This window comes from Onychostoma macrolepis, chromosome 19 (genome assembly GCF_012432095.1).
Source record: "Onychostoma macrolepis isolate SWU-2019 chromosome 19, ASM1243209v1, whole genome shotgun sequence".
Lineage (NCBI taxonomy): Eukaryota > Metazoa > Chordata > Actinopteri > Cypriniformes > Cyprinidae > Onychostoma > Onychostoma macrolepis.
In genome coordinates this window covers 20627989-20640806 of record NC_081173.1, presented here as the reverse complement: position 1 = coordinate 20640806, position 12818 = coordinate 20627989, and the positions used below count along the sequence as shown (strand labels likewise).

At 36.6% G+C, this 12818-nt stretch overlaps 1 protein-coding gene across 2 annotated transcripts; it reads right to left on the bottom strand.

Annotated features, from left to right (window-relative positions):
- Positions 1-70: 70 nt before the first annotated feature.
- Positions 71-9795, bottom strand: gsdmea (gasdermin Ea). 2 transcript variants are annotated; one of them, XM_058753838.1, is made up of 10 exons: positions 9361-9795; positions 3526-3736; positions 3198-3390; positions 2599-2755; positions 2108-2234; positions 1752-1880; positions 1453-1580; positions 758-1097; positions 597-670; positions 71-483 (listed from the first exon to the last, which is right to left on the bottom strand). In XM_058753838.1, the coding sequence occupies exons 2-10, from the start codon at positions 3731-3733 to the stop codon at positions 256-258; spliced, it is 1584 nt and encodes a 527-aa protein (XP_058609821.1). In that variant the 5' UTR covers positions 3734-3736; positions 9361-9795; the 3' UTR covers positions 71-255. The 2 variants fall into 2 exon arrangements, with proteins under 2 accessions (XP_058609821.1, XP_058609822.1); XM_058753839.1 differs by lacking the exon at positions 9361-9795 and adding an exon at positions 3829-6680.
- Positions 9796-12818: the final 3023 nt, after the last annotated feature.

Sequence of the window (12818 nt, the reverse complement as noted above, 5' to 3'; positions counted from 1 at the left end):
AGATAGTGTATAAATATATATATATATATATATATATATATATATATATATATATATATATATTATTTTATTTTTTTGTGAAAGCGCCTAGTTTGAGATATATTACTATTAAGACGGATTACTATTATGGAATTAACAAAGATAAAATTAGTGCACAAAATATTCATAAGCAAGCAAGTAAATGTCTGCTGAAGCAAGTAATTTCTGCATTAACTAATACGTTAATTTCAGCTGTCAATAAAAGCACTAACACTGTCACGCAGCAACAAAGGATGCAAGGCCATGGATGGCAATGCACAGAACCATAGGGAGGAATCCCTCTCTACAGGTCATTTCTGAGGTCAACGTGTCATTCTCTTTCCTTAGCAAAATATTGCATGACTTCAAAAGTTCCTCCACTCTGTGGAAGTCATCGTCACTTTGGAGGAAAACAGGGATGGTGTCCTTGCAGAGAGGCATATCGCTTGTAGTCAGATGAATTACCTAGGTTTACAGAAAACAAAAAGGATTCAGTTCAATTAAATTGAATAAATAATATAATTTTTCTCAAGCATTCATGCAGAATCTGCATTAGCATCCAACAATATCAAACTCACTAAATCCTGTAGACTTTGGAGACCTTCAGAAGTGCAGAACGGCTCTAGCAGCTCCAATCCGGCGCCCGTCAGCTCTGAATAGAACAATAATGTCTATGAGTGAATACAGATAGAGTCTTTATGCATAAGAAACCTCTGAGTTGAGGTATAGCACTACTAACCCTCAAGAGCGTTCATCAGTATTTGCATGGAATACATGAGATCCTTGCTCTGCCTGCTTGCTTTTGTTGAGCATGCATTCTCATAGGATACAGCTGTATGACATCCATTCTGTTCTTCTGGTGTGGAGCTTGATCCATTTAACTCAGATGCCAAGGAAGGATCGCTGTGATTGGTTGTTGATATCTGACATCCATTATAAGTTGACAATGACGTTGATGACGTCTTGTCAAGTTGGTCACACTTCAGTAAGTCTAAAAATGCACCAATATTCTGACTCTGTTCTTCAGACAACTCGCTGGTTAAGAAGCAGGAAGCTTCACCGCTGCTTAACACCTCAAGCTAAAATGAGATCAGAGAAAAATAAATATAAGTGATATAAAGAGGAACAAACGGTTTTATATTTGTCTAATTTTTTAGATATGGGACCCCTGACTTTGAAATCTTGAAAAATGAAACTTTTTAATGATGTTCTAACTAACATTTTTTACTAATTTAATATACAGGAGAAATAAATCTGCATGGGTAAGCACAAAATAGAGAAATTATGGGGCATGTATCCTTTTAACTCTCTTAAAAATTAGGAAAAAGGTATTATCCTAGAGCACAGAAAATAAAGAAGGAATCACCCATTTATACAATTTCACAATATCCTTCTGCAATTTTTGTATGTGATTTAGCAAGTATTATTACTCACTCTATCCACCAAAGCTGACAAGACAGATCGGTCCATCAGAACTTTCCTCAACAGGTGCAGGATGGAGGAACGGCTTTCAGCAGACAAGTAAGCCAGTGCACAAAATCTAGCCTGAACATCTGCAAGTTCTGCAATGAGACCACAAAGTTTCATCTTGAAACGACTCTCATTAAAGGGTCTCGTTATTAGAATGGCCACATCCTAAGAACCAGGAACTTAAAAAGGGGAAAGAGAAATAAATCCTACTTCTGCTTTTGCACAGCTACTTAAGAAGAACACAAAGGAACTGAAACACACACCTTTTTTTAGAGTAGTAAGTGGGGAACCTTCCTGGATAAGTGGCCCTTGACCATCCACCTCTGAGAAAGTGGGAATGGGATTCTGGGAAATATCATCTGATTCCACCCCACTGGGCCCAACGCACAAATCTAAACTCACACAAAAATCAAAACTCATACATGGAAAGCCCAAATACATATACAGCACATTTGTTTTTAATAAAAACACAACTGTTTTTAATAATTAATATAAAATAATAAAACACACATATAAATGAAAAAATAATATTGATGAATGTAATATTTGTTGATATATGTTATAAATAATCAAAAGGTAATGTAATGTTGTTCAGCCATATTCAGTAAATGTCACTGACCAAAGTAGCCGTCACTTTCGATGGTCATTTCAACGACACTGTAAGCCATCACAGTGTCCGGTGGGATGCTAAATGCAGTCTTAGAAGCATGTTGATATTTACCGCTGTCTTTCATGTACGTCTGCAACTTTAAAGAAACAGTTCTGTGAGTGTGTTTTTTGTTATATTATTTATATACAATTAGTATTTATTCATATTTTGAATTAGCATTTATTTTTATATTTTCAGTTTTTATTTTAACTGTAGTTTTAGTAGCTTTGTTGTGCTATTTATTTTTATGTAGTGCAGTTTTTATTTCTGTATAGCTTTAATTTATTTGAATTTTGATTTTAAAATGATTTATTTTAAATTATTTAAATAGTTTAGTTACCAATAACAACACAGAGTCAGAAAAGCAGATTCATTATTGATATGCTATGATAATGACATTTATTAATGAAGCTAAACTCCTGCTCATTAGCTTTCATTCCCTGAACAAACTTCTTACAAACCTCAGTAAAACCAATCTCAGCATGGCAGCTGGCCTTCTCCAGTTCAGTGTAGGAGATAGAGCTGTCGCGGGTGGTTAAAATTCTCTCTTTAAGGAGGGTAAAAGACTTGCTTTTTGGGGGGGGCTTCTTGAAAAAAGAGCTTGTGAGGTCCAACTTCCTGCAGGAGTCATCAAGGTCAAGAGCAAAGGAATGAATATCAAACCACATCAGATTGTTATCTTATTTGCATCAAAATGTCAGTTTTGCCATCATATACTCATCCGCATATCATTCCAAACCAGTATGACTTTACAAATATCTGAATGAAAATCCAGTACTGTTTTGGACAGTTTAAACATTTTTCAAAACATCTCCTTTACAGATTTTGAATAACATGATTTTTGAATGAACTGTCTTGTCAAGAGATACAGCAAGGTTCAACTTTAGGACCTTAACTGATTTTCCAAATTACAAAAAAACAAAAAACAAACAAACAAACAAACAAAAAAACTATTATATATATAGAGTATATATATTCTCCTTAATTTGATATTAAATATTGATATCATATTAAATTTGATATTAAATATTGATTTCATATTAAATTGTTTTTCTCTGACCTTCCTCTAGTGAGCTTCAGAAGTTTGGGAATATCCACAGCTTCCTTCTTAAGTTTCCCAAGGGATAAACAAAGTTTCGATGTGCCCTCTCCATTCGCATTTAGGCAGACAGTAGAACCTCCCATCTCTACAGTTCCAGCTACAGTGTTTCTGTACTCTCCCTCAAAATTTACTAACTCTTCCTCCTCACACACTGGTCAAAACATAGAAAGATATTCATTTCAAAAAGGCCAGACGCAAGACATATTTTTACAATTTAGGCATATTTTGAAAAATCACCTTTTTCCACTGAGAACATACTGAGATACTTATTCACTATGCACTTTACCTGGTTTAATTGGATCCCCTTCCAGCAGGTCATTGATCTTGAATTCTGTGGGTTTATATTTGGTTTGCTGCCAGAACCAGCCTTTTTGGATTTTCAGCACCACTGCAAGCGGCTGGAGTTTTTTGGAATCATTTAGGCTGGAAGCCGCAATCAGAGCACCCTTCGGATCTATCTGCTGGACCAGCTTCTTTGTCGCTTTTTCAAACATCCTCTGCACAAACACATAAACAGACAGCATTAAACCATAGTGATTATTAATTTTCTCACGGACAGAGTGCGGCAAGTAAAACTGGGGGAATTTACATCTGGAACGAGCACCCTCAGTATTGGTGCCCCTCAACGGTGCATGCTTTCCCCATTGTTATTTTCTATTTATACGAATGCCTGTACTTCCTCAGAATCAGCATATAGGCAGCAGGTGGATCATATCGTCTCGTGGTGTAGTCATAATAACTTGCATTTAAATATTGGCAAGTGTCAGTATTTCTGGCTTTTGTTGTGTTTTGGCCTCTAGAGGTCCTCATGTTGCTCTCTCTTGTTCAGCTTACTCCACTTGTAATTAGAGTCATTCTGTTCACATGTGTCTCATTTAACTGTGTGTATTTAAGTGATGCTGTCTCTCAGTTTCTTTGCTTGGTGTTTAGTTCTTCTAAGACAGCTGCCTGAGTAAGTGCTATGTAGTCTGAGGCGTCTTATAGTGTTTGCCCTTCGATTGTTTCCTCTCTGTGTTGGATTTTTGTGGATTTTCTCCTCTGGAGTGTTTTTGCTTCAAGAACTTTGGATTTTTGGAATATTTTTGTAGACTTCAATCATTGGACAGTTTTTTTTGTTATTTGAGAACTAATTTCTCTGTTTTTGCTTCATTAACCTACTGCTTCTAAGTGCGTCTTACTAATGGGTTCACCATCCTCCAGTGGTTCAAGGACTGAGTATCTGACTTTCACACCAGAGACCCGAGTTTGAGCCTCGGCTCTGACAGGCAAGACCGTAGAGATGATTATTAATTTTACAAAGAAGTCTACCTGCTTTGCTCCATTAAAAATAAATGGTTGTACAGTGAGCATCACTGATTCTTATAAGTTTCTTGGCACTACCATCTGCAGCGATCTCAAGTGGGACAACAACGTTATGCGCGTGGTTAAGAAATCATATCCTCCGTCAGTTAAAGAAGTATAATCTAACTAGTGGAACTTAGTGCAAATTCTGCAGGGCCATGACTGAATCGGTCCTGTGTTCTTCATTTACTGTTTGGTACAGCTCTGCTACTCAGAGGGATAAGTTTAGGCTTCAGAGAGTAGTGAGAATGGCAGAACGCATTATTGGGACTGATCTACCTTCCCTTCAAGATCTGCACTTGTCAAGGGTTAAGAAACCGGCTTTGAGGATTATTCGTGATCCTTTACATTCTGCATTCAATCTTTTCAGACTTTTACCTTCTGGAAGGCGTTATAGTCTGGTTAAAACAAGAACTACCAGGTTTCAGAATAGCTTTTTTCTAAATTCTATTATGTAACTTTGTGTGTATGCGCGCGGGACGCCAGTAAATTCCTTGTATGTTATGCATACTTGGCCAATAAATGCTGAATTGAATTAGTGGAAAAAGTGAACACTTTCACTGACTTTTCTCAAGCATGGCTCCTAATGATGAATGCAAACTGTTTAAAAGCAGTAAATGAATTGCTGTTAATTCCCAAATATACATTAACTTAGATTACATATCCTTTTATTAGTTGTGAAACCACAGAAATATCATAACATATGCAAACAGCCATTCCACAGCAGATACCAAACATAATAAACAAAAAAACAAAAACAAAAAAAAAAACCACACACCCAAAATGTGCACACAGTGGTTAGTTAGAAGTTCTGTCCTCATGCCAAAATCATGAAGTAATACCAAAATCAGGAACAAATAACAGAAGATAGAACAGATTAATATGAATAGCACGGATTAGGTGAGATTAGCGAAAGGTGAAATAAATCAAATCTCACAATGAATTAAGATGTCACAGACTGCTGAGAAGGGCTGAAAATAGCATTTCTGTCATGACAACTCTCGGAGGGATTGGCATGGTAACGTACATGACAATGATAATGTATTTGGTCTTGGCGGAGTAGATATGCTATACGCTGCTGCTGCTGTGGCAAAGCAAGTACTGAGACTTGCTACTGCCAATACATCCACAACATGCTGCTGTGAGCATGTAAGAAATACTGCTGCTGCACATGTATCATACATGAAATAACCCCATAAGGTGGGGGGTTTCTGAAGCATGCTGCAAAACTGCTACAACAACCACTAGTCATATATTTGAATGTTGAGCAAAGAGCTCATTGGCTACCGATATAGGAGAGAACCAATCAGCTGTGCCATGTGATGATGATTGAGTTAGGCTGATGATACATTTTTTTTGAGCAATGTTGCTTGGGAAATTTCCCACTGAGAATGGGTAACAAATTTCTATCTGGATATTTTAGATAAGCCGTGGGCCCTGTGTCTCACCTGGTTGTCTATTGATGGCAATATTGCCCAAAGTTGCCCGGCAACATTGCTCAAAAAGTTGCCCCATGTATCATCAGCCTTAGATATACACCACTACAGATGGTGGCTTGTAGATGTTACAGATATGGTTAATCATGCTAACAGAATAAGACAACACTATAGCTTTAGTCTATCGCTCTAAGGGGCTTAAATGGGGGAAAATTAGAGTAATTTTAATTGAGGGGCTTCCAGTCAGTGAAACTCTCCTGACAATAGGCCAGTGAAGCTATAGTGACAATTGTGTTTATTAAACAGCATTACAGAGTTATGAATAATGTTAAACAAACTCTCTAGAAACTTCCAATATCCTTTTGAGACTCCTCATTTTCACCAAAAAGTGAAATTCTGTCATTATTTACTAATCTCATGTTGTTCCAAACCTGTATGACCTTATTTGTTCTACGGACCATGAAAGATATTTTGCACATTGACAATGGTGCGTTTGCAGTGGCGGCTCCAGGATTTTTTTGTTGGGGGTGCTAAGGGGGGGCTTAACAGTTCAGAGGGGGAGCTAAAACAATAATTAAATACAGAGAAAGTAATGAACGACTAAACTTTAGCTATCAGTTTATATATATATATATATATATATATATATATATACACAGGTGCTGGTCATATAATTAGAATATCATCAAAAAGTTGATTTATTTCACTAATTCCATTCAAAAAGTGAAACTTGTATATTATATTCATTCATTACACACAGACTGATATGTATCAAATGTTTATTTCTTTTAATTTTGATGATTAGAGCTTACAGCTCATGAAAGTCAACAATCAGTATCTCAAAATATTAGAATATTACTTAAGACCGATACAAAGAAAGGATTTTTAGAAATCTTGGCCAACTGAAAAGTATGAAAATGAAAAGTATGAGCATGTACAGCACTCAATACTTAGTTGGGGCTCCTTTTGCCTGAATTACTGCAATGTGGCGTGGCATGGAGTCGATCAGTCTGTGGCACTGCTCAGGTGTTATGAGAGCTCAGGTTGCTCTGATAGTGGCCTTCAGCTCATCTGCATTGTTGGGTCTGGTGTCTCTCATCTTCCTCTTGACAATATCCCATAGATTCTCTATGGGGTTCAGGTCAGGCGAGTTTGCTGGCCAATCAAGCACAGTAACACTATGGTCATTGAAACAGCTTTTGGTACCTTTGGCAGTGTGGGCAGGTGCCAAGTCCTGCTGGAAAATGAAATCAGCATCTCCATAAAGCTTGTCAACAGAAGGATGCATGAAGTGCTCTAAAATTTCCTGGTAGATGGCTGCGTTGACTGTGGACATCAGAAAACACAGTGGACCAACACCAGCAGATGACATGGCAGCCCAAATCATCACAGACTGTGGAAACTTCACACTGGACTTCAAGCAACATGGATTCTGTGCCTCTCCACTCTTCCTCCAGACTCTGGGACCTTGATTTCCAAATGAAATGTAAAATTTACTTTCATCTGAAAAGAGGACTTTGGACCACTGAGCAACAGTCCAGTTCTTTTCTCCACAGCCCAGTTAAGATGCTTCTGACGTTGTCTCTGGTTCAGAAGTGGCTTGGTAGCCCTTTTCCTGAAGACGTCTGAGCGTGGTGACTTTTGATGCACTGACTCCAGCTTCAGTTCTCTCCTTGTGAAGCTCTCACAAGTGTTTGAATGGGCTTTGCTTGACTGTATTCTCAAGCTTGCGGTCATCCCTGTTGCTTGTGCACCTTTTCCTACCCAAATTCTTCCTTCCAGTCAACTTTGCATTTAATATGCTTTGATACAGCACTCTGTAAACAGCCACACCTTTCAGTAATGACCTTCTGTGACTTACCCTCTTTGTGGAGGGTGTCAATGTTCGTCTTCTGGATCATTGCCAAGTCAGCAGTCTTCCCCATTATTGTGGTTTCAAAGAACAAGAGATACCCAGAATTTATACTGTAGGGATGGTCATTTATTCAAACTCAAATGTAAATATTCTAATATTTTGAGATACTGATTTTTGACTTTCATGAGCTGTAAGCTCTAATCATCAAAATTAAAAGAAATAAACATTTGAAATATATCAGTCTGTGTGTAATGAATGAATATAATATACAAGTTTCACTTTTTGAATGGAATTAGTGAAATAAATCAACTTTTTGATGATATTCTAATTATATGATCAGCACCTGTATATATACAGCAGCTTTGAAAAAGGTTTTTCAAAAACCTTTTTTTTTTTTTTTTTGTGGTTTTAAACTTCTCATATGCCCCTGTTATTATATACGAATGCCAACTGCCAAATATGACACTTACAAAGTAATATAATTTATAAACGAATATAGAAAAGAGAAAGTTGGGATTTTTTAAATTTTTTCAATACAATAAAAAATACATTTTTTTTTTTTTTACAATTCATAAAACTATTTCCACACCAGCACACATTGCGTTTGATAACCTCCCTGTGCTAACATGTCCAATTAACGCAGGCCTGATTCATTCTTTTTATTATTTGTCCTATTATTATTATTATTAGATTACTTTTATTATTAAATCACCGCATGATGCACTGTGAGGATAATAAAAGATTAGGCTATTAGCTTACTCCTCATTGAAAATGTTTTTTAAAAGTTTTTTATTTTATTTTTATTTTTATTTTTACTATAGCCCCGCCAAGCCCCGCCATGGCGCCGCCACTGTGTGTTTGCATTCTTTTCAAACTTCATATCATTCATTGCAATTGCATGGAAAGAAAGACCAACACAGTCGTCTTCTGTTTTTTCTCTCTCTTTTTTTATGTAACTGGAACAAAATGAAAGTGAGTAAATGATGAGAGAACTTGAATGATCCCTTTAAGAATTATAAATCATGTTACACTAACCCCAAAAGTAGCATATAATTGTAGTTAGAAAGTAGTTCAAATATGCATGTTAATTTAAACTAGGTTAACAACACTCAGTTTAATAGGTTCTACTAAGCGGTCCCTGCTCCATCTCTCTATCTACCTCCATAAAGTCCATTCTTGCCCTGAAAAAGGTTGAAGACCCCTTCTCAAAATCCTTCATTTCTATTTTCACATCATTTATTTACAAAGACGGAGCACAAGCAATGGCCAAAATAGATGTTGTTCTTCAAACAGACTAGATTATGTTCATACAACTTTAGTCACAACAGAGCAGCATTCATTTCCAGATCTTTGCCACTGGCTTTACATCACATGAACATGGGCACTGTTAAATACTATTACATAAAGTCATTCAGTCAAGCATTAAATCTTGTGATCACGCGTAATATCAGACAGAATAACAAGTTTTAATTTGTTTATAAATACGCACCTGCCGCGGTTAAGAGTTTGCTGGTGATGCGCTGTAGACCCACAGCCAAAAGAGAGCGGAAACAGCGATAGACTAAAGAGAAAAGTCAACACAGTAGGCTCCTGTTTTCAGAAAGTGCGAAACTTCAGCGAGTGCACACGCATTTAAACGTCCCCTCTCACGTAATGAGAGTTTCCTGGAATGTCTCTGAGGAAGAGGCGGTGCTGAACTTCTGGAGAATTAATATGGTTGCTCCTGGCTCAAGTTTGGGTTCCGTAATCGGAATCATATGAACGCAACTATAAATAATCGGTGGGGCAAGCACAGACTTGTCCTTTCGTTGATTTTTAACAAAAGCAAAGCGAGTGAATTTTAATGCGAGGTTTAGTTTAGTAGCTGGCTTGTCTAATAAATGAACTAACACAGATTTAGATTAGTTAAAATGAATAATTTGTCAGAAAACCGTGATCAAACGTTGGGATACTTTGTTAGCAGTTTTAAAATCCAGAATAATGTTTTTGACTGAATGACAAACAAACAAATAAATAGACGTGATAAAATAACGTGTGAGGTGATGGGTTATTAGTAGGCTATAAACGAGTAGCTTTGGTTATGATGAAGTAGGACATGTTTTGTTCAGACGAAGAGCAAGATGCCATGGTGGCAATAACACACGTTTCACACAATATAGCCTAAGCAGCAGAGGGGAAGTTGCACTAAATGTCTTTCCGCAGGGCGGAAGCTGCACTTCCACTGAAACATAATTTCCACCTTTAGCCTTGCTTTTCTTTATGTGCATCTAACTTTAAACTGTGTTGGGGAGTAACTAGTCACATTTAAAGAAATTACGTACAAAATAAATGTAACTAATCTGTTACAGTTACTGATAAAAAATGTGTAATTAAACTACGGTTAGTTATGAAAATGTTGACTATTACAAAGGGGGTTACATCTGAATATTTTCACGCACATACTGATTTGGTTGATTGCTTTCCCAAATTGCATTGACTGCTCTAAAATATGAGACACAGGAGTTTAGGACACAGAATAGGACGCATGCTTATTCGACAACTGTTTTATTTCTTATTTGGATTTATGTAGGCTATATGTTTTATTATTATTATTATTTTTTAAGATTAACTGTTTCCTGTCATAGCTATGCAAAGATTTCAAGAACAGTAGGCCTAGCTATTAAACTACTATAGGCTATATCTTGTTATGATTTTAAATCTCTATTTAACCTCAATTAAACGAATAAAAAGATGTGCTAAAATCTGATTGTGTGCTGGCTGTGCTTTAAAATTGCATTTTTATAATCTTAATTCAAGTGATGAAGGATTTTGAGAAGTCTGACAGTAATCAGTGTTGAGTAGCCTACTAGTGGTTTAAATAAATGTTTGAAAATGATCAACAGTTAAAAACATTCTTTAGAAATATAGAAAAGTAATCAAATGTAAGTAGTTACATTACTTTGATAAGGTTATTGAAATAGTTACACTACTTGTTACATTTTAAATAGGGTAACTTGTAATCTGTAACCTATTACATTTCCAAAGTAATCTTCCCAAATCACTGACACGTGAGTTTAAAATATTCTAGCTGAGCCCCAGGCGTGAGTTTTTTTAGGCGACCGTTATTTTAGAACTTATAGCCTTATTGTTTCCATGGCGACGCGTCATGCTTGTCATGTGACACACCGCAGCCGTAATAGCGCTGTATGACACATGGATTGCTTTTATTTCGTTTTTCCTTTTTTTATTATTAATATTCACAAACATACTCGCTATATTATTAAATATCTGATATTCCGATTCTGAAATATATGCAAGTAAATGAGTTTGGTTGTTTAAACACGTGTATAATGATCGTGTTAGTTGATCTATACCGGGTGATGGGCGCCGCCATGTTTGCTCGCGCTGAATCCAGCTGTGGGATTTACAACACGTAAATTCACCCTCTCCTCCCGAAACACGTTAAAGTAAGTCTCCAGTAAACTGGGAGAAGAGCAGAGTAAACTTTAAAGTATCTACACAATCTGTATATGATATCAATAAAAACATGTCGTCAGATTATATTTGTAAGGATCATTATTGCTGCTTCCATAGACATCAGCGCATATTTTACAAACTATAAATGTATGGCTTTGCTAGTACTTATGTGTATTTAAATGTCTGAAATCTAAAATAAGCATTATATGGTTGAAAACACTGAATAAGTGATAATATTACAAGCGCTCGCGCGTCTGATCTGGCTCCGCGCCAGAAAGCAGATTTGAATTTCAGCAGTTGATGACTTGACTCACTGTCTTTGGGTGTGATCGTACGCTCCTGGGACCAGCCAAGACTGATCACACCGGTGTGATCGTACGCGTTAAAGGGTTAACTAACGAAACTTATTGCAATTATTTTAGATTATTTTTTATTTAGTAGAAACATAACCAGGACTAGAGGCTTTTCGAATACCGTTGTGGAGTCAAAAAAGAAAAAGAGCCCTAACCTGTTAACATGGGTGGTGAAAAAAGATGCTTACGCTCTGCGTACTATTACTAATGTGCAATGGTTCTCACACTTTTTTTTTTTTTTTTTGCCAAAGTGACAACGATTACATGCACAAAATAGGTTAGCCTAAATGTTCACTTTTGTTGTAATTGGTTATAATCTCTTTACTTTAATGACACCAGCACTCAAACTGCCTGAACTAGGCTATATAAGTTAGTGAATGGTAATCAAGTTCTTCAAGAACATCTGACTGTCTATGCAAAGGAGTTCACAGGGTTAAAAAGTTACAGAGAGCTCTTCTTGAGCTCTTCATAGCTTTCGTGGGAATTTACACATTGTTACAATCAAAAGGGAAGCTGTGGTCAGGTTGCTTGAATCTACTTGCTATTTATATACCCTATACCTTCTAGCTGTGTGAACAATCATCTACTCTTCACTTCTGTACAATATGTAAAGTAACGTTTGAACGCGTCAAATAGCAACTCAAATGCATCAATTTGCCTTTTTCAGATTTGGCAGTTGTTGCAATGCTGGTTTATGTCATTGCTTCATAATATCACAGTCAAACATGAATTCCTGGTCAGGAAAACACCAGTGACCTGAATGAAAATCATCCATTGTGTCTAGCAAAGGGATCTTTCTAGTGTTACATAATCCCACCAGCCACTCAATGGCAAAGCAAAGTTCCTATTAGTATAACCCTGCTAACAATACCTTCAAAGTTCATCATGATATCTAATTCTAATATCTTTTCCTACTAATCCAGTTACTAAGCTTGTAGTAACCCTGGACCACAAAACCAGTCTTAAGTCGCTGGGGTATATTTGTAGCAATAGCCAATAGCCATATTTGTGGTCAGTCATACACTGATGCAATCCATTCCCAGTCCTCTGAAAGCAACAGTCCTCGAATTTTTTTAAATTCTTGAAAGGAATGTTGTGTTTACCACATTTGAAACACCACACCCACAGTGAAACAGAA